Genomic DNA, 22,692 nt, shown 5'->3' with positions numbered 1-22,692 from the left:
AAAAAAAAAAAAAAAATTCAATATTGTATTTTTTTTTCTTTTTAAATCGAAAGATCGACGCGACGCGCGAGATGACGACAAGTTGAAGGATTTTTCTTGTGTGAACGCGAAACGCACGGCAAACTTTACATCGTAAAAATTGTGATAAGAAAGAAAAAATGAGGTGCAACAACTGACCGCGCATCCCGGGCGAATCCTCATATTTCTCGCAATGCCGCCCGTCGGGCTCGGGCGCGTGCCTCCTGTTTCCTGGGCGCAGGAAAACTTAGCTTACTTCGTTCAATCACCGGAACGCCGTAGTTATATAGGCGCGTATCCTCCCCGAAGGCATATCACAGGTAGACGCTTCGCAGCGAGGAAGCCGCGGTGGTGGTCAATGGAGGTGGGTCCATCGGCCTTAAGTGGTGGAAATCGGGGGAATTCCATCCGGGGGGGGGGGAGGTGGTAGCGTCGATTTCGTCGATTTGGGCCCCGGGCCCCCCGTGGATAAAACCCTCCCTCCTCCTCCTCTACCTCCTCCTGCGTTCTTTCTCTCCTCTTCCGGTACGAAGTGGTGGAAATCGGGGGAATTCCATCCGGGGGGGGGGGAGGTGGTAGAAGCGCCGTCGTCGATTTGGGCCCCGGGCCCCCCGTGGATAAAACCCTCCCTCCTCCTCCTCTACCTCCTCCTGCGTTCTTTCTCTCCTTCGCCCCCACTTCCGGTACGCGACCGGACCTCCGTTGAGCCGTATCGTCGGAGAAAGTGATCGAGAGCTCGATCCGGCAGAAGCGAGCGAGCAGAACGATCGGAACGAACCCCCTTTTATTCGAGCGCGTCCGTCTCAACGGTGAAGTTCAAGCTCTCACAAGGTTACGCGCAACAAGGTTACACACCGATTGCGATCTGGATTATACCGATTGCCGGACAGAGAGAGAGAGAGAGAGGAAGAAGGAGCGAAAATATCACGTTCGATTGCATTTCTTGTAATCAAGTTTCTCATTTTTTAAAACCTGCCTTGATCGCTGTGTCTTATTACAGATCTGCCGCGAAAGTTGCCCTGTCCATTTCCTGTTGATATAGATAACAATATTTTTAATAGAAATGGATATATAAAAAGAAACGCAGCAAATTTTTCAATATAGTATATGCATTTCTGTATAATTTTAAATACACATTTAACGCATACTTTCAAATCGTAGATGATTAGAATCTGTGATTCCAAAGCAAGTTTCAATCATATTAATTATTCCCGTATAAAAAAAAAATAAAATTTTTGTATATATAATATTTTCCTTTTTATATATCCAAAAATATAAAGAGCCACTGAGACGTTAATATCAAATATTAGTTTAAAAAAAAAAGAATTTAAAAAATCTTATGCAACTGTAATTGTAATCGTATAATTTGGCAATTCTCAAAGCGATACAATAAGCGAAATGAAATAAATATTGATGTTATCAATCACAATAAGATCGATTGAAACAGATCAAGGAGAGCCATATGGAATCGCAGCCATATAAAGAAGAGTCGGCAGTCAGATCCTGTAATAAAGTAACGGGCCTTTATTGAAGCCCTTGGCTGTACTTGATCGAGTTTTGCGCGAAATTTATGACTTCTTCTTCCAATGACGTTCGGAGAAAGCGTACCGTGCAGAAACGGTTTCGCGCACATACGACGCAAAGTGTATTTTCCGCTTTTTATCGTCAAGACAATGTTCATCGAGCCACGACCGAGCCGGGAAAATTAAACTAAACGAGGTCCATTCGCGAGATGCTACAATGATAAGCGAAAGCGCCGGCAAAACGCTTCTCTCATTTCCGGAAAAACTCTATCTCGAGAATCTCTGGATATCTGTCAAAAGCAACATCGAGAATTCCCGAAGGCGGAGGTTTATAAGTAGCGGTTAACGATAGGCGTTAAACCGCGTTAAGTGCGTATATCCGTTTAACACGTCGAGACCGAGACTCACGGATGAAAGTGAATTCCCCTTCGTTCGCGCCGACCGCTAGAGAGTTCGCGCACCTCGACATTCTCGCAACTTAAAGCCGCGAGGTATTCTCGCTATTCCGGTTTTAAATCACTCACGGTTACTCATAGTGGCTGCTGCTCCAGATTTTTGAATCCAGACAAGAAAGCAATCCCGACAAAAGCATCGGAGACGTCCATATCCAATGATATGCTCGGACATCCGCTTTCAATCGGACACGCATTTTCTCGCTCATGGATGTATTCGTCTTGAAAGGAACCGATTCGAAAATGTGTTGCAGAAGAAATTAGACGTTTTTGGGGGGGAAATCTCGAAATTTTCTTAAGCTCTTAAATTATTTTCAATTTTTAGTTCGTCGCATTATATAAAAGACGATACGAAAAATATGAGATTCCATCGCGCTTGCTTGTAAGTACAGGTATGACAAATATCGAGAGGACGTTTCGAAAGACTTCGGTATCTCCAGATATCTCGAGGGCCGAAACATTTAGAAAGCAAAAAAAAAAAAATTTACGTATCGACCGATATGTCAAGCTGTATAAATGTCAACGGAAATTTCTAACGGCCCCAGTTTTCTATTTGCACTCGCACCTCTTAGAATATTTTTCAAACATCATTCAAACATCCGAAAACGAAGTCGTACGCTATAAAGAGACGATTCTCTCAGAGTTAAAAGAGACCGACGCCGACGGCTCATTACAATATTCGTATTTTTCACGTACTTATTAAGGTTTGGATAAACATTTGTTTAAGGAGATATATATATATATGTTTTTGATACCAGCTTTTCGCGTTTTATCTGACAAAAGTTCAAAGTAACAGTTTTTACTGCATTTCAATCGCGGTTTTAATAATTTTCACACGTTTCCGCGATTCTTTAGATTCGACTTGTGGGACCTAAATCAACCAAAATCCCCATCCCTTACTGAGAACAAGTTTTTATAGCGCGTTTATGCCTTTACAGTCTTTCTTAAATTCCTGTTATTTTTCCGCCGTTAACTTTTACGGCTTGGCCATTATATTTCCGCCGCTCTTATCGATTTACGTATCTACGCATTTCAAATATTTAATAGCAATCTACTGCAAATACCACTTTAAGAAAGTTTATAGAAGAAATTTAATCTTTCGAGACTATAATATGAGAAATATATGCTTGAACTTCAAAATATTAAAAAAACTAACACTTCTAAATTTTTACGTGGAAAGTTCTTTTTTTAATTTAATTACATTATTTATCTGTAACTATATATTACTAGTTCTAAAGCACTCAAGAAAATAAATGCACAAATTATTTTTATTTTGTCGCTTTAAATGCTAATGTTATTTTGATTGCTTTCGAAACTAAGGAAAGAATTATTTTTGCGACGGACAACGACATATATTTCGTGAGTGAAAAGTCATATTGCGATGACTCCGGAACCGCGAATGACGTCGAGCATTCATAATGTCGTTGCGTCCTGGATTGCGTCCTGACTATAAAAAGGCTCGTTACGTAATCGTTGTTGGTCTTTACTCATTATTATTTAAGATGTCAAGCATATTCCCAGGCCATTGCCAGTTCTTCGCGTACTAATTAACCTTTTTTAATAAAGTAATCTAGAGATCTGTATATCGTGGGTCTGCTTATATTTACACGATTATGCTCGCGAATTATTTGCAAAGAATCGATGCAGAATTCTAATGCAAATGTATCTTTACTGATCATGAAAGGAAAACGTGACGTTTATATATACGGGATATATACGATACAATGTACACATGCAATTTGGGAGGAGAGTTTGCTTTAGAAACTAAAAGAAAGAGACCTGTAAATTTTACGAGATAATTCCGATTTACGCTTTACAATTTGTTCCGGTTTTTAAAGCAAGTTCTCGATGCAATCATAGAGAGTCACGCAATCAATTTTTACACTTTACGCTCTACGGTGACTTTTAATTTGTCGTCGAAAATATATTTTACTACGAACACAAAAAGCATGAAAATACTTTCATTAGCAATACTTTTAAAATTCTTTCTCTTTGAACTGTTTTTATCGATTGTCTAAGTAAATGTAATTATCGTAGTAAAATGTTTTTTTTTTTATTACAAACAATACATACGTAAAGGAAAAAATCAATAGCTGAATCAATAGATGAATAGAAACATTAACATCTTGTATATATAAACTAAAGAAATTATATCATTAAAATTCTCAATTATATTTTTTTCTATACTCAATTATTTTTAATTTAAAAATCAATATATAATAATACAATAGAGAACTTTAAATGCAATGATACGATTATATATAGATCGTGATAAATAAAATATGGTAATTAGATCGAGATAAATATGGAAATTTTTTGCGATTATATCAATATAACTCGTTAAATATATGGAAAGTTTAGCTCGATCTGTAAAATGGAGCATACGGTAGTGACTAGACGTATTCATACCGAAATGCAGAGTCCAGGCTCTTACATCACACATAGTCGGTCGTTTAGCGCTTTCACCAAACTTTCCTACGCCCACATCGAAATGACCGGATATTCGATTTATAGATGCGCATTTAATTATATTTTTATATTGCGCGTATTCATTTCGTCAACTAAATGCATCAATAAAAATGACATCACTTTATTATATTTGCTCTTTAGAGAGAAACGTAACATAAATTATCTACTTTTTTGAATTCTATCTGTATTCACTCGATAAATTTGTGCATCTGAACGTTGCACGACAAGCATCGCGATTAAAAGTAATGGGAAGAGTGTATAGAAAGCGCGTTTCACAACTCGTGATTTTAATTTTCAGTGACAAATAAATTTTCAACTGCTAATCTTACAATTTTTTTTTTTAAATTTGTTCTTCAGATATCGCGAATTATTATAATTTAAATTCTATATTTTTTATAGAATATACATTTATATGTATATAAAATGTATTTATTCTCACTGCAGTTTTTTTGATTATTTGTTTTTTTCTAAAAAGAAAAAGAGAAAGAAAAAAACATTTTATAGAGATTCGTGTATAACTTTATTCTGGAAGAGATTTACTCTCGAAGTCGACGCTTCGTTGCATTGACATTGTCAATTTTTCCGCTAACTTTATCGGAATTTCTGTTTTCCACTTTGTGCATCTATCTCGTACAATCTCTCCGCAATCCGCCGCGATGCGTTGCGCGTTTCCATGACGGGAAAGTAGTCAAGCTGGAATGATAAACGTACATATTTTCGCTCTACTCACAATAAATAATATCTCCGTTCGACGGAATAGTCATCGTGAAACAGAAGATAAATAACATCAGTCTCTATCACAATGATTTTCTATCAGGAATGAATATATACAGAATCGTGGAACGATTCTATTGCAATTGTGTATCGATTATATAAAATAATTGCATTATATATAATAATTTAAATAGTTTAATTATAATTTTTATCTATACACTTGTAAATGTCATTAATATGGATGTAAATTTAGGGGATTTGTTTTTTTTTTATTCATGACAATTCAGGAAAAAGTATCCTGATTGAAAACACAAAACGAAGTTAAATGCACCTGTGTCGCATTGCGCGAAGATTCGCGGTCTTGTCCTCTGATAAAACAGAGAAACGTGCCGCAAAAGCAGTTTTCGACCCGCAAACGACCTTCCGGGTACTTAACGGATGAGTAGAGAGTTATATGGGTGCATCGCTCGCTCAAGCGATGCATTCGAGACAAGCTTGATTCGAAAGTGAAACTTGTCCTGACACTGTGATCAGCGATGTGCCCTATCTAGGTGAAATCTGTGTAAGTGTTTACTCGACCGATCCATGAAGTGTAGCTTTTTGCGCATCAATTAAAGCGCTAAGAATACAAGTAAGTAAAATTCAGTGACACATTTTTGAGTTAAGTAGGCAGGAGATTACTCTGTTTTTTATCTTACTTTCCATTATATATATATATTTATAAATAGAATTATAATTTCATTTGCATTATTAATAAGTACTAATGTAATACCAGAAGCGCGCGAATTAAAAACAGGGTCAAGGTCAATATATCGAGGTCGACGAGATGCCTTTTAAAGTAAATTATTCAGGTGTAACTGTTTCCATTGGGTCGTCCTGATTAGAAGGGCACGAGATGCTGCTGCATCTCTTGACATATTAATTTGATTTACTATGCGCCCGCACGCAAAAATTAATGCAGATACATAGCTTTTCATGTAATCGAGTTTATGAGTCTATTAAAACGATATAAGTCTTCTCGGAGGTCTTACAAAGTATGAAACGGGTTGTTAATGCGGCGGATCATTGTCATTTTATGAGCCGTGAAGAATTTTAATTAAAAGATTGTCGCTTCCTGCATTTATCGACAAATTTACAATTCAATTCTGTTCGCGACTCGCAATCGTTGGCGACTGATTTATGCTCTGTTACTCTAGCATGATCAGCGTATAATCGATTGGATATCGTGAAGAATTTACCAAGTTTAGAATTTATTATCCGACTTATCGAAGAATATATTTTTGACGCTATCTAGCTTCTTTTTTTTAATTCATGTGTTACAAGTGTGAGATGTTTTGATGTTTTCTAGAAAAATATGTTGAAAAAGATTTATGTTCCGTCTCTCTCTCTCTCTCTCTCTCTCTCTCTCGGCACGTCAATTTATATCCTTTTGTGCGTCGATGTATCGTAGACGTGGTCTGCTATACGTGGTGTAATCTCCGCGCGATATATACCCGTTCGTTGGTCCAACTCGCACGAGTACTTTCACTCTCCGGACAAGATCTTATAAATCTGTTAACCAGAGCTTTTCCTCAAGCTTAACATTCGCGTCATTATATGCTAATGGAGAGCCCGGCTTGTGAGAATCCGCTCGAGGCTTTTGCCGGCAGCTGCGGGCGAAAGGCACGAAAGCGAGTTTATGCCCCGATGAGGAAGGAAGAGAGACTGCCGGAACGTTTGTAATTAAGGTCGAGGTAATGAGGAAGGTAAGATCACCTGCGAGAACCGTACGCATCTCCGTACCACTGATTTCGACATTGTCTCTCGGTATAACTCCGCTATAAAAAACTCCTGTCGCTTTTACTTTTTATTAGATGACTATACTTTTGCTAGATCGCCGAAAATGAGAGTTCTTTTTTTGGCAAAGGTTTATATGATTGTTTCTAAGTGAAATTGTTGAGAAAGCTCTCATCATTTATTACAACCTTTCCAGGTTTCTTTTCTTTTTACTTTTATATATGCGTATCGCATTGCAGTATTTTTTTATAATTATACAATTTAAAATTTATATATAATAATTTAAATATAATTTAAGATTTATTATTTTAAATTTAATTTAACTTGAACACAATAGAAATATTTCTATACGAAAATTTATTTTTGGTCTCTTATGCTTATTGTTAATAATATTCATAATTTGAAAACTAAGAATTTATCGCAGTCTCTTGTATTGTTTGTTGCAAAAAAAAAATAACTGAAAATAATTGCTAAATTACATTGCCAAAATAATGATTGTATATTGCCTATAATTTCTCAACGAATAATCTGGGGCGATCTAAAAATCGAAAGCTACCGGAAGAGAAAAGCGTAACCAATTGATTGATTATCTTTTATCTGAATCGAAAGTACTTTTGGCATCTCTTTCAAATAGCTTTCGAGTTTGCACAAATCCTCGTTAAACTGCCATGGGAGATTTACCAGCCGTATGACTTCCGGTCGGTGTCTTCCCTTCCATTCTAATTATATATCTTTTTTTTTTTGCAGCTTCACGTATCGCCCTCTGTTCGCGACTCGCAATCGTTGGCGACTGATTTATGCTCTGTTACTCTAGCATGATCAGCGTATAATCGATTGGATATCGTGAAGAATTTACCAAGTTTAGAATTTATTATCCGACTTATCGAAGAATATATTTTTGACGCTATCTAGCTTCTTTTTTTTAATTCATGTGTTACAAGTGTGAGATGTTTCGATGTTTTCTAGAAAAATATGTTGAAAAAGATCAAATAGCTTTCGAGTTTGCACAAATCCTCGTTAAACTGCCATGGGAGATTTACCAGCCGTATGACTTCCGGTCGGTGTCTTCCCTTCCATTCTAATTATATATCTTTTTTTTTTGCAGCTTCACGTATCGCCCCCACACTTGTTGCGGCACGATCATGGAGAAAGTAAAGGTCATGAGTTCGTCTCGCGACCCTGAAGACCCTGAGACACGCTTGCTCGCTCAATTCTCGTCTTATCCATAGAAAGCATCGTTGTCTCTCTTCCCTCTTCCCCCTCACCATAATCTCTCTGTTTTCCTTCCCAATGTTGCACAGCGCATCTTCGTATGAAAGTCATCGTACTTTCATCTAATGCGAATTAATGGTTGCACGAACGAGTCACATTCACGACATCTCGATAAATGTCCCGGAAAACACGAATAGACGCTTTCAAAAGCGCAATCACTACGATCGATGATCGTGTCTCGCAGTCATCCTTAAAAATTATTTTGCAAAGTTAGATTTAAAAAAAAAATCTTAAGCTATATATTAGATCTGACGCAAATTATCAGAAAATGTAAGAATTTATATAATACATCATTTCAATTATAAAGAATAAATTTCGCCTCTGCTCTTTGCGTTCTACGGCAATCTGAAATTTATGCCAGATTTATTATATACAGATGAAAAGAACATCAATTCAAATTAATCAACTCTTTCCAAAAAAGCTATGATGATTTATAAACATAATTAATACTTATGGAAACTTATTACATGATATATATCTTAAATAAAATATTGATACTATACTTAATATTTCTAGAATATTACATATTTCATAATTCGTAAAATTAAGTAATATTTCATAATATTAATTTTATTTTCAAAAACGATAAGTTATACAGTTTATTATGCTTAAAAAAACGTGACATATTTTTATTTAATTTTTTGTAAACGAAATAGATATATTTATATATACTAAATTTATTACTTTATTTTACTATAATTGTACTAATTAAAAAAAGCTTTATCTAAAATAAAAATTTATACGTATTTTTTACTAATAAAACTTGACAAATTAAATGTAATTAGCGCGTTATGTTATTGAGTTTATCTGGACTCTTTAGTTATTACGAATGACAGAATCATACGCGGTAATAATCGCTTACAACATTGATCATTAGGCGTGTAATTTCACCTAGAATAACGCTTCGCCGATCGCAGATTCGAACGAATTTCACTTTCCAAACGCGCGATCAGATACTTCTCGCAGATGTGGACATGGGTATAGGCATGCTTCGTAATTATCTGTTACGCGCGCGCGAAAGCGTTTGATTTATGTCATATTTTATAAATAGAATTATAATTTCATTTGCATTATTAATAAGTACTAATGTAATACCAGAAGCGCGCGAATTAAAAACAGGGTCAAGGTCAATATATCGAGGTCGACGAGATGCCTTTTAAAGTAAATTATTCAGGTGTAACTGTTTCCATTGGGTCGTCCTGATTAGAAGGGCACGAGATGCTGCTGCATCTCTTGACATATTAATTTGATTTACTATGCGCCCGCACGCAAAAATTAATGCAGATACATAGCTTTTCATGTAATCGAGTTTATGAGTCTATTAAAACGATATAAGTCTTCTCGGAGGTTTTACAAAGTATGAAACGGGTTGTTAATGCGGCGGCGGATCATTGTCATTTTATGAGCCGCGAAGAATTTTAATTAAAAGATTGTCGCTTCCTGCATTTATCGACAAATTTACAATTCAATTCTGTTCCCATCGTTGGCGACTGATTTATGCTCTGTTACTCTAGCATGATCAGCGTATAATCGATTGGATATCGTGAAGAATTTACCAAGTTTAGAATTTATTATCCGACTTATCGAAGAATATATTTTTGACGCTATCTAGCTTCTTTTTTTTAATTCATGTGTTACAAGTGTGAGATGTTTCGATGTTTTCTAGAAAAATATGTTGAAAAAGATTTATGTTCCGTTTGTCTCTCTCTCTCTCTCTCTCTCTCTCTCTCGGCACGTCAATTTATATCCTTTTGTGCGTCGATGTATCGTAGACGTGGTCTGCTATACGTGGTGTAATCTCCGCGCGATATATACCCGTTCGTTGGTCCAACTCGCACGAGTACTTTCACTCTCCGGACAAGATCTTATAAATCTGTTAACCAGAGCTTTTCCTCAAGCTTAACATTCGCGTCATTATATGCTAATGGAGAGCCCGGCTTGTGAGAATCCGCTCGAGGCTTTTGCCGGCAGCTGCGGGCGAAAGGCACGAAAGCGAGTTTATGCCCCGATGAGGAAGGAAGAGAGACTGCCGGAACGTTTGTAATTAAGGTCGAGGTAATGAGGAAGGTAAGATCACCTGCGAGAACCGTACGCATCTCCGTACCACTGATTTCGACATTGTCTCTCGGTATAACTCCGCTATAAAAAACTCCTGTCGCTTTTACTTTTTATTAGATGACTATACTTTTGCTAGATCGCCGAAAATGAGAGTTCTTTTTTTGGCAAAGGTTTATATGATTGTTTCTAAGTGAAATTGTTGAGAAAGCTCTCATCATTTATTACAACCTTTCCAGGTTTCTTTTCTTTTTACTTTTATATATGCGTATCGCATTGCAGTTAGTATATAGTATATAGTATATATTATATACTATTTGCTGTAGATGATCCACTCTGAAAAAAGTGGACAAGAAAAAAATATTACTCTCCCTGTAACTTATTCCCTGTGATTTAATTTGAGATTGAATTACTGAAATAAAACAAAACTAATTATCTTAAGATATAAATATTTTTTCCAATGTAAATGATATATCAAAATTGCACAAATAGTTCTTCACGATAAATAATTGATAACATAACTATTTTTTATGACGATTCGTTTTAAAACTTAATTTAATAAAATATCTGATTTTTTAAATTTTATTATATCGCTATAAATTTATTTGATAAAGATTGGTTATTAGTATATGCCTTGCTTTTTTTTTAAATAGATAATATTTTTAAATAATATTTTCATATCTGCTACAATAATATTTCGATGATTACTCGACGATTATTTTCATTTTTCGTGCGATATTTTACATGTTATGTTATTGAGTTTATCTGGACTCTTTATATAAAAAATAGTTTTTTAAAATAAAATATTTAGATTATTTTAACTATATAAATAAATAAAAATAAATTGCTACATGTTTAAATTGCCAAAAGAAATTATTACATTTCCGTAATGTTTTCATAGACTCTTCGTTTTAAAGAATTGATTTGAATGTTTCAGACAACGAAAAGGAATAATCATAGAAACATGGAAATTATATTAACCTATGGGATAGCATAAAAATAATATTTATTAACGTATAAAAAGTATTAAAACATGCATGCATTCCAGTAATCAAACAATATTTACAAATTGACGAATTAATTACATATAATATTAATATATGCACGTAGTTAAGAAGCCTCATCTATAGACATAAAATATTGAACAATACTACATATATATATATAGTATATAGTATATAGTATATATTATATACTATTTGCTGTAGATGATCCACTCTGAAAAAAGTGGACAAGAAAAAAATATTACTCTCCCTGTAACTTATTCCCTGTGATTTAATTTGAGATTGAATTACTGAAATAAAACAAAACTAATTATCTTAAGATATAAATATTTTTTCCAATGTAAATGATATATCAAAATTGCACAAATAGTTCTTCACGATAAATAATTGATAACATAACTATTTTTTATGACGATTCGTTTTAAAACTTAATTTAATAAAATATCTGATTTTTTAAATTTTATTATATCGCTATAAATTTATTTGATAAAGATTGGTTATTAGTATATGCCTTGCTTTTTTTTTAAATAGATAATATTTTTAAATAATATTTTCATATCTGCTACAATAATATTTCGATGATTACTCGACGATTATTTTCATTTTTCGTGCGATATTTTACATAAAATTGAAAGATATGCGATTCCGCCGCTTTATCATCGAGATAATCGATTGAAAATTTTTACTATTTATTTTCGTTCGTATTTCATCGCGCATCATGATGCTTTCTAACTTGTTAACTGCAGGCTTCACTTTTCCCCTTGTCGTATGAATTTATTGGTGAGCCCTCTCCTTCTCTCCTTGAAATATATGTGTCTATCGGCAAGTATAATCCATTATCACAAGACTATAAAGTTTGACCGACTTTCTTGGCATCGACAATTTCCAGATAATTTTCCGAGTCGACCTTTTGATCTCTGCGCATCGCGAGATAGTCAAAGAGAAGATTGAGCCGATGGAACATGACCCTCTACTTGTAACCATGATGACCTTCATCGTGGTGGGGTTCAATCGGAACCCATACTTTCTCCCAGACGGGCTTCCAGATCTTCTTCCAAGCCGGCACCTGCACGTCTTTCCAAACCGGAACCCACTTGCTTTTCCATTCGTCTTTCCACACCTGTTTCTTTTGAGTGACCCAGATCTGTTTCTTCTGTGGTACCCACACTTGCACTGACTCCTCCTGCCAGATCAGCTTCTTATCCGTCGCCCAGGCTTGCTTTTTTTCCGTTTTCCAGATTTGCTTCCACTCGGCCTTCCATTCCAGTTTCTTATCACTCACCCATATTTGCTTCTTTTCCGTTCTCCAGATCTTTTTCCAAACCGGCTTCCATATCAATTTCTTCTTCCAGAGACCATGACTGGTATACTGCCAGCCGTGCTGGTCTTTACCCACGTACTGCTCGCCCGGTATGCCGACCTTAACCCATTCCGGCACCCAGATCTTTTTCCAATCAGGTACTTGGACTTCCTTCCATACAGGAACCTGGACTTCCTTCCAAACAGGTTTCCAGACTTTTTTCCAAGCTGGCACTTGGACTTCTTTCCAAATTGGTACTTGTATCTCTTTCCAAACGGGTTTCTGGACCTTCTTCCAGGCAGGTACTTTAATTTCCTTCCAGGCAGGCACTTGAATTTCCTTCCAAACCGGCACCTGCACTTTTTTCCATACTTGCTTCCAAGTCATTTTAGATTCTGTTTTCCAGATCTGTTTCCATTCGGGTTTCCATACCAATTTTTTTTTCCATACACCTTTTGGCTGATCATGTGCCGGTGGTCCATACGAGTCCGAAGGCGGTCCGTAGGATCCGGAAGATGATCCGAAATCGCTACTACCGCCGTAACCGCTCGATCCATGATGATCACCAAATGAATCACCTCCTCCTCCCCCTCCTCCTCCTCCTCCTCCATGATCATCACCGAAAGATCCATGACCACCGCCAAAGGATCCTCCACCATGATCACCGCCAAAGGATCCTCCACCATGATCACCGCCAAAGGATCCTCCGCTGTGATCACCGCCAAAGGATCCTCCGCCATGATCACCGCCAAAGGATCCTCCACCATGATCACCACCAAAGGATCCTCCGCCATGATCACCGCCAAAGGATCCTCCGCCGTGATCACCGCCGAAGGATCCTCCGCTATGATCACCGCCGTAGGATCCTGCGTCGCCGAAGGAACCGCCATGATCACCGGACGGTGCGCCATAACTCTGAGAAGGCGCACCATAAGACGATGAAGGTGCGGATGGTGCACCGTAAGACGATGAAGGCGCGGATGGTGCACCGTAAGACGACGAAGGCGCGGATGGCACGCCATACGATGACGATGGTGGCGCACCATAAGACGACGATGGTGGCGGAGGTGGTGCTCCATACGAATCAGACGGTGCACCGTAAGATTTTGCTGGTGGACCATAAGAATCGGACGGTCCTACGTTCGGTAATCCGTAGGATGTTGCTGGTGGTGCGCCATACTGCGAGCTTACGGGTGGCCTACAGTATTTCTCTTGTTAGAGTGGAAGAGATTAAGTTGTACACGGTGTTATAACCCGTCGTAATTTAATCGCGATAAAATGCTTTTTAATCTCACTAAATATTAAACATTTTTATATGAATTGAGGAATTTTTGAAGATGACGGTATATATACATGTGAAAAAGTTTTATTCTATAAATATTTTCTCAATAAAGCATTATTGAGATAAAAGCATATTGCATGCATTTAAATAGCAAATTTTTAATAACCATAAATCTAATTGTATAAACAATATTTATATATTTTATATCATGTTATATTGAAAGAAGGAAAGAAGAAAATATTTTATTACTCGCTTTTTTTAAAAACTGTTCTAATCGCTTTTCATTTTTTAAGTAAAAACAATCAATATTAATCTATACCATTAGTTTTATAACACATTTAACAGTTTACATTATTAATTTACTTTATCTATTTTTTATATATAATCATATAAAAAATTACATCTTTAAAAACATTTTATATAGGTGTCTAATTATTTATATACTCACTCTCTCTTTGTTCTAATCGGGTCTCCAAACGCGGAGATAACAAGGAGGCCATACAATATTGTCTGAAAGAATTTTTTTATTAGTTTTGCAAATATTTTTGTATAATAAATAATCCAATTTATTATCAAGTAACAATAGAATAATAATAATGATGATGATTATCTACAATCTAAATTTTTTAAAATGATTGTTATCTTATCGAACATATCTATCTACATATAAAAGACCGCAGATGAACGCTAATTATGCGATTAACCATGCGAAAAAAAGACACCCTCGCCGCATTAATCGCTTTTTTTTTCTCAAGTGAATTGCGCGGCTTTATAATTATCGCGTTCGCACGATCGCCGGCCATCAATTTCTCGCCGGCTTTTCGCTAACAAGTTGATCTTCTGAGTGACGGAAATCTGCGAATTTCTACGCACTCAACGGCTTACAAACGCGTCTCTCAAAAACGAAAGTATTGGTCGCGCGGACGACGTAAACACCGGCGCGAATTAGGTCGACCCCTTTCCCCCTCCGACTCCTTTTCTTCATGCTTCCAGAAGGGGTCATCGGGGGACCGTGAAATTTGTACCGACTGGAAAGTGGGCCCCATCAAAATTCTTTTTTTTCGTGGAGTATTACCCTTAGGCGGTGCCTGTCGTGGTAGCCAACCTTGCGGCGATGTGATGTTTATTTTCATATCGTATTTTAGATGTCCTACTTCTCTCTCTCTCTCTGTCTCTTTCTCTTTTACGAGAATCATTTGGAACCGTTAGACTATTTGCAATTTAGATATATTTAGATGTGTTACAGACCTACCTTATTAATCTACGGATTTTGTTTTGGTATATTTTTAGAGTCAAATCTTTTTCTCTTAATATAAGTATCGAAAGATTGTAATTTTGTAATCGTGATTTTAAATGATAAACAATCAAAAATAAGAAGAACTAAACTTCAAAGCGCGCTGCAATAAAAGTATATTAAATTTCAAGAGAATTTAACACTTCATTAAATTTGTAATTTAAAAATAAATTACAAAGATATTTAATATAAAAAATTACAGAAGATTGCGACAAATGTAATAACTTTATTCGACATTTTTGTTCTACAAAAGAGATCAGTTTCGGATAAATCAAACAATTTATAAATAAAAAATAATTCACATTAAGTCTCTGAAAAGACTATAGCCATAATTATTAGCGCAGTTGAGTGCTTAGGTATTTGATTGTTTATGAATTAACGATATTCGCGTTATCATCATATTTAGAATATTATTCAAACATTTTAATATATTCAAATCAATCGCGATATCAAAAGTCTCGAGATTCTGCGGAAACGCTTTCTTCCGTTACGCCGGGTATTGCAGTAACACCAACAGAAATTTCAGTAATTACACATCATTATACTGATTAAATAAATTTACCTCTTCTCAAATTAACATAACAATAATAATTGTTTGCATATTATCTACATACTAATAATGGCCTCGGCTTACTTTCATTTTAATACGACTTTACACGATTACTTTATACTCCTACATGATTCTGTTTTATATCGACATTGACAAGTGAAAATTACCTGATGATTAATTTGTTTTATTATTATCGTTCTATCTAGCTAATAATACGCTATAGATATTTCCGGTTTTCTGTGAGAGAATTCAAATAAAAATTATGTGTATATAGTTGTTTTGATTAAATAATGACAATGAGATATCTTTAAATAACGAGATTTAAAATATTACACATTTGAGTTTTATTTTGTAATAAATAAAATGTATATGTTTAACTTTAAAAAAAAAATAAAAATATGGCTTTTAAAAATCTGTCATATTATTCGTACTACATTATCTGAAGAAGGCCATCTTGAATTATTGTTCAAAATATTATCACAATTCTAGATATACATACGAATAAGATATCTCATTGTCAGCATCACAGCATCAATATGTCATGCTGTTACAAAAAATATAAAGATATTAGACGATAATAGAGCATTCTAAATGTAGATTCGTTCATAAAAATGTAAAATATTGATGAGACTTTGATTTTACTATTTTTTCACTAACTTCCATTGCATCGATTCTGTCAAATTTTACACATGACATTTAATGTAATCCCATAATATATATTCAAGTGTGCCTCCTACTTGCACGACTTTCCATTTCGCGGCGAGTGAAAAGTGACGAGAATGCTCGCTTATAGCAATTGCCGTTAGAAAATTGCAGTGATTTACCGGCTCATTTATGATCATCTACATTAGTGCAACGCTACTGTTTCATACTTCAAAGTCATCGTGTCAATATCATGTATTATTCTTTACCACTAATGTAAAAATGAAATAGAATTGTCAGTAAACATTATTTTTATAAAATAAAGAATTTTCTGCAGAGATAGTAATTTGATATTAATTTTATATAATTTTATATAATGTAATGTCTTCGTCATTAATCTAAAGATCGCTTGTTTCTTAATTAGTATACATTTAAAATAATGCATTGTAAATCATTTTTATCTATAATATTATATATATATATTATTTATATTCTATAAATCTATAAAAAAAAGGAAATCAACTTTTATCTTATATAAAATTACGCAATATATAATATTAGAAAAATGTTAATATTATTAAATATAATATCAAAAAATAAAAGCAACGAGAGCGAGACAAAAATTTAATAAATATCTTCATTTTTTATTGAAAAAATAAATAATTTTATATATTTAATGAATTAAATATATTTCAGTTGATCGAGCTATATAGCCAAAGGGACAAAACGCGCACAAAATGTATCATGCATGGCACCGCTCGATATGTTCACCGGCAGAATCTAAATCGACCTACGAACAAATGCTCCACGATGTTATATACGGATAACGTCGTCACTTCCCGTTCGAAAAATCTCACATATATCACAGGCGCACTGACACACGGTTAAGATATGAAAAAATGAAAGCACGGCGAGAGATGAACACTGACCAGAATAAACTGCATGTTTCCTCGAAAGGGAACCGTGTGGCCCATCGTATGTGAAAAAGATGGCAACGACTGCCGTCTTTTTTTACGGTTCGTCACTCTTCTGACGAATTCATCATGACATTCGAGGCTTTTATAGCGAGTGCTCCTCTGTCTAGACGCCTAGATACTCTAGACACGCAGGTATTTCGAGGAGGGATACAATGAGTGCCATGGTGCCATACGGGGGTCTCGACTCTTCGTGTACATCTTCAGTTAGGAGGGGATTTCCTCGTTCATCACAGTAAATGCTTCACAGTAAATGCGGAACGATAAGGTATGTAGCAGCATAAAACGTATTATAATTCGCTGAATTTTAATGGTAAAACGAATTCAAAATATCTCTTTGACGGATATAAAAACTGCTCTTTTCTTCTCTTGCAATAAAAATAATTTAAATTTTTAATTACATGGCACTAATTGTAAATATGGTTTATATCGAGAAAATTATGAAGAGAGAGAGAGAGAGAGATCTTACAGAGAAAAAATTTATATCTATTTATACACAAATATTAAACAAATAGTTGCATAATTAACATAAAATATACGATTAACATAAAATATACGAATATGATCAATAGAATTTATATAAAAAATATACCTTAAAAATAGTTTAAGAATCTTCGTATCAAAAAAATTGATTATAGAATCTTTGGAAAATTGGCTAGCAAGATTGATGATTAATTTCCAAACCTATGATTGAAAGATTAAAAGAGTTAGATATCAAAAGTTACCAAATTAGTAAATTTAATGTCGACGTATATGACGGATGTTAACGCTAATGCTCAACCAATGTCCGATGACATGCAACATACACGCTACACAAGCAGCGATCACTTTCTCGCTAATTATTATCAGGGCCTTTTAAACGATTATTACCGCAAGGGGAATTAAACTTTCTACTACATTTCATATCTGATTATAATATTGTAGTTTTATAAAAGACACATTATAGATATATGGTCATGTTTATTATTTTATTAATTTATTAATATTATTATTTTAATTGTTATTTCATTTATTCGTTATTTTATTTTATTAAGTGTTTAATAAACACTTATAAATAAAATGTGACTTTGTTATAATAATTTTTCTTTAAAACCTTTCATAAGTAGATCGCGGCTTTTTTAGCATGAGATTAGTAAAAACTATATTCATTTAATGATTCTGGTACTAATAAATTTCAGATGTTTGTTATTCATATAATAGTTCTCTCTTTCTTCTCGGTCTCTTTCTCACTTTCTCGCATTGTATTACTGCATCAATTTAATATTTTGAAAACAGCAAAATTGGCGATACTCGTGTTGGAACAAATTAACATGTCACTGTAAATTACATACAGAATCTTACAGCTTTTCCCAGAACTTGAAGAAATGCCTTTCTTATTTTATAGTGGCACACGATACATCCCACGATGCAGCAATACGGAAAAGTGCATTTCGTAATGCACGTGAGAGAATAATTTTCGCCTGCATCGCAAGCAAGTGCATTCGCACTCGCACTTCGCCACCTGCAGAATCTCACTCTGACTTTCTTCCCCAGGGTTACTGTCGTTCCTGAAAAATGCATGCATCGCGGTTGCCTTTCACCGACGGTATGTCCGCCGAGAGATGCGCCGGGTTGCACCCGCGTTAGATGATGAGAATTGATTACCACCGGCTTCTGTACACGTCCTATAATCGACAGTACCACAGAGTGCCATAAAAATTCTATGTAAGGAAATAAGCCGATAATATGCAAAATCGTTAATTTTTTTTTTTTGTTGCGTTTATATGAATTGTTTTATTTTTCAAGAAAGTCAATCTTGAAAATTGGAAAATCGATTAAGGCATCTTCAAATGTTTATTTCGTCAAACTAATTTGTATTTAAATCTGTACGCAGAATCTCTCTCGATTTTTATAGGTGAGGCGACAAGGAAGCGACAAATTGAGAGAGTCGTTACTCGGACCCCACGATGGGGAATTACGTTGACTTTCTTTCGATATGATGTCTGAAGCAGCTGTCTTTTCGATTTTTTTGTCTTCACACAGATAATCGAATCGGTTACTTTCACTATGCTTCGGGAACGATACATGACTTCTGTTGCTAACGCACAATCATACAAAGATGCAAATCTCAAGTACAAGCTGTCGCGAATTTGCTCGATAGACTTTAAAATAGAGGGAATCAATAGTAGACAAACTAAATATCAAACGAGAGCTCTCTTATAATAGCTCGAATATAATAGCTACTGAAATTTTCAATACGTCAATTCGAAAAAGAACTTAAAAAGAAAGGATAAAAAAAAGTATTAAAAAATATTTAAAAAAGTATTAAAAAAAAAGATGCACGAAATAGATATAGACGAATCACTAGTAAAACTAATATTACTAAACAACTACTGGGGGGATTAATTTTCCCATAACTGTGCGATATACATAAGCACACAACATCGTACATATAACATCGGAAGATCTATAAAGTTGGCGTCACGGAAGATTCGCTTTCCTTCCGCATTTAAACACAGTAGTAATCATCGCAAGTCATTTGCACGGTAGAGAGAAGATATAATATAATGTTGAATTTAGTATTTTATGGATGAAATAGAAAAGCTGACTTCTCGTAATTAAAATTTATTCTCAGATCCGTAATCCGATTCCCACCAACGAAGAGACAATCTTGAAGAGAGAAATCATGCTACAAATTTCATTTCTATCGGATACATCGATAGAATGCTTTTTCGGACCACTTTGTGGTATTATTATTATTGTTATTATTATACGCAAAAACTTATAATAATTTTCTCCACATCGTCAATATATTTTATCAATATTAGATTAGATTCTCACGAATCTTTCCACTTCTATAAGCCTCTCAGAAACCAAGCTGAAATTAATTCAATTTTTGTAAATTTGTAAATTTTAGTACTAGAACAATGCTCAATTTGGCTTTCTGAGAGATTCATATATGTATATGAGAAGATAATGAGTGCTACGATAAATGGTGCCGTTCACTTATAAAAAGATAGACTTCTCTCACCAGGAAGTCTGAGACGTCCGTTTTACATTATGTGAAATCCATTTAACAGTTCCTGCGGGCGATTCTGCTGGCATGTTGCACAATCGATACAGAGTCCGCGTCGTTACATACAAATAGGAAGGTTCAATGTATTCGTTATATCATGTAGAATTGTACTGCGAAGATTCTATTACATAGGCTCAGCTAGACTTTCAGTCTTGACTTGCGACCGATCGCTACAATTTGCAAGCATGGTACAACAATGATCGTGAATTGACTTCGTGATCGCGCTACATCTTTGAATCCGGCGCAAATCGTAATAATGTATGTAAAAGAAAGTTATACCGGATACACATATATGGAAAATGCAAAAACGTAGTCTAAATTCTAAATAAAAGACGTGTCCGTTTTTCAACTTTATCATTTTCCATAAAAATTCCCTCGCGTGACGTTAGCGCGATAAAATAAAATTCGACCGACTAGGTATTTGTGTGTGTATATGTGACTAGTTTTTAAGCGATCAATTTTTAATGAGAGAGAAATGAATATTTTGTTTTTCACTTCGCGCATTATTCATATTTACTGTACCTATAATATAATATGAAACCCATATCCGATTTAGGAGAACAAGGATATTTTACAATGTAAGATGTTTCAACTTTCCCTCTCTCTCGTGCTATAAGATTCTCCACCTCCTCGAGGCCGATTCCTCCTCCATACTCGAAACGTAAAACAAATATATACAGCAAGCGCGTAAACGCGACACGCTGTTTGAGCAAATGTATTTTTGGCGAATTTTAATGGCTTGTTTATGTATGAACCGGACCGGAACATATTTTCATGAATATAGAGAGAGAGAGAGAGAGAGAAAGAGAGAGAGAGAGAGAGAGGGGAGAAACAAAGAGAAAGAGAAAGAGAGATATCAATTCTTATATAATTCTTTTCTCATAGATAAATTAAAAAACATGTACGCACTTGACATACTTATTTTATTCGCATACTTTTACGCGACTTGTTAAACGATTGTCCTAAATAAATAGTCGTTGGCTGTACTATGCTAGGAGCGTACTATTCGCGTGTATATATTCACATGTTCTCGATTTCGACAGGCTCAGCCTTTTCACGCTTCGCGGATAATTTCCGGAGTAGCAATAGATCGAAAAACCTGTCGCGAATACTGTACAAATCCAAGAAGTGTTTTCGAGACACATAGCGTGAATATCAATTAGCGGGGCCACGTAATAGATGTGCCGACAGACGCGTGAAGACATGCGGGTAAAGTAATTTCTTCTGGCAAACACGGCATTGCAATTTTGCAATGGGAGATTTACCGCGCACAGCTTTGTGCTGTCGATATGTGATAACGATATATGAATTTGAGCGTTCGTTACAAGATGGATAATTTCACCCGTCTCTATATCCCCTTTCCTAATGACGTAACTGTTTCATGACTCGATGCTATTACGAGCTTTTCTAATGTAGCAGTATTTCGCTGAGAAGAGAATGTCTCGATATAAGTACTTCCCGATGCCTTGCCGTTGTTTTACCGGATGATGTGTTTCCAAGCTCGAGTACGGAAAGTTAATTTATATCGACGGTTTATAAGAGCCCGATTTCACGCGAGTCGTACTAACGGCATCAAATTTATAAATATACGATGTATTTAAAAATGCGCATCTCATCGACATTTTTCTTGCATCAACGTAATACCAACGTGTGCGTAGATGCGCGTTTTCTTTCTTTTTACTTTATTTGGCTCCTTTAAAAATGCGCATCTCATCGACATTTTTCTTGCATCAACGTAATACCAACGTGTGCGTAGATGCGCGTTTTCTTTCTTTTTACTTTATTTTTTGGCTCCTTTTTTCCTGTTGCCGTGGATAGTCGAATGTTTGAACGATGACGACGACTTTCTCCTCTGTCACTATTTTTCTCGGTTGATATGCTTATATACTACGTGCAACGTTACATCTTTCCGCGATTTTAAGTCGGTAAATTACATATTAATTCTGCTATTAATCCACCACGTTAAAAGCAGGCTCTCTCTCTCTCTCTCTCTCTCAGTATCTTGTAAAAATTTATTTATACAATGTCTACAATTCGTTTGTTTTTTTAAACAAAAATATTGCCATTTATTACGTATTTTTCCAATTTTTCATATTGTATATCTTTGTTTAATTAACTCTCAAATTAATATAGTCTATCTTGAACTTAACCAAAGAATATTTTATTACTTTTCTCTCTAAAACTAAATTTTTAAAAAACTTTCATCATTTTTCATTGCTTATAATCTAAAAGATATGGCTCGATATCTTTATTAAAAGTTGATTTAAAAATGATAAAATAAATATATTGGGAAATGTGTTTAATGAAAAGCA

At 35.0% G+C, this 22,692-nt stretch overlaps 1 protein-coding gene and 1 long non-coding RNA gene across 2 annotated transcripts; one reads left to right on the top strand and one right to left on the bottom strand.

Annotated features, from left to right (window-relative positions):
* The first annotated feature begins 4,873 nt into the window (after positions 1–4,873).
* Positions 4,874–20,812, top strand: LOC115240223. The gene is made up of 4 exons (XR_003884751.1): positions 4,874–5,807; positions 17,048–17,593; positions 18,859–19,029; positions 19,220–20,812. It is a non-coding gene; the product is annotated as an uncharacterized LOC115240223 (long non-coding RNA).
* On the bottom strand, positions 11,857–17,325 carry LOC115240221. The gene is made up of 3 exons (XM_029815248.1): positions 17,281–17,325; positions 14,314–14,375; positions 11,857–13,781 (listed from the first exon to the last, which is right to left on the bottom strand). Exons 1-3 carry the CDS (start codon positions 17,323–17,325, stop codon positions 12,254–12,256), a joined length of 1,635 nt encoding a protein of 544 aa, XP_029671108.1. The 3' UTR covers positions 11,857–12,253.
* Positions 20,813–22,692: the final 1,880 nt, after the last annotated feature.

Source organism: Formica exsecta, unplaced genomic scaffold (assembly GCF_003651465.1).
Source record: "Formica exsecta isolate Colony F162 unplaced genomic scaffold, ASM365146v1 scaffold421, whole genome shotgun sequence".
NCBI lineage: Eukaryota > Metazoa > Arthropoda > Insecta > Hymenoptera > Formicidae > Formica > Formica exsecta.
This window is presented reverse-complemented; position numbering and strand designations above follow the sequence as displayed.

Bases quoted from the DNA above. Each gene is read 5' to 3' on its own strand.
- LOC115240221 (XM_029815248.1), bottom strand. From the start codon at position 17,325: ATGGGCCACACGGTTCCCTTTCGAGGAAACATGCAGTTTATTCTG. The intron at 14,376-17,280 runs GTCAGTGTTCAT...AAATTCTTTCAG, and splicing joins GAAACATGCAGTTTATTCTG to ACAATATTGTATGGCCTCCT. The intron at 13,782-14,313 runs GTGAGTATATAA...GAAATACTGTAG, and splicing joins CCGATTAGAACAAAGAGAGA to GCCACCCGTAAGCTCGCAGT.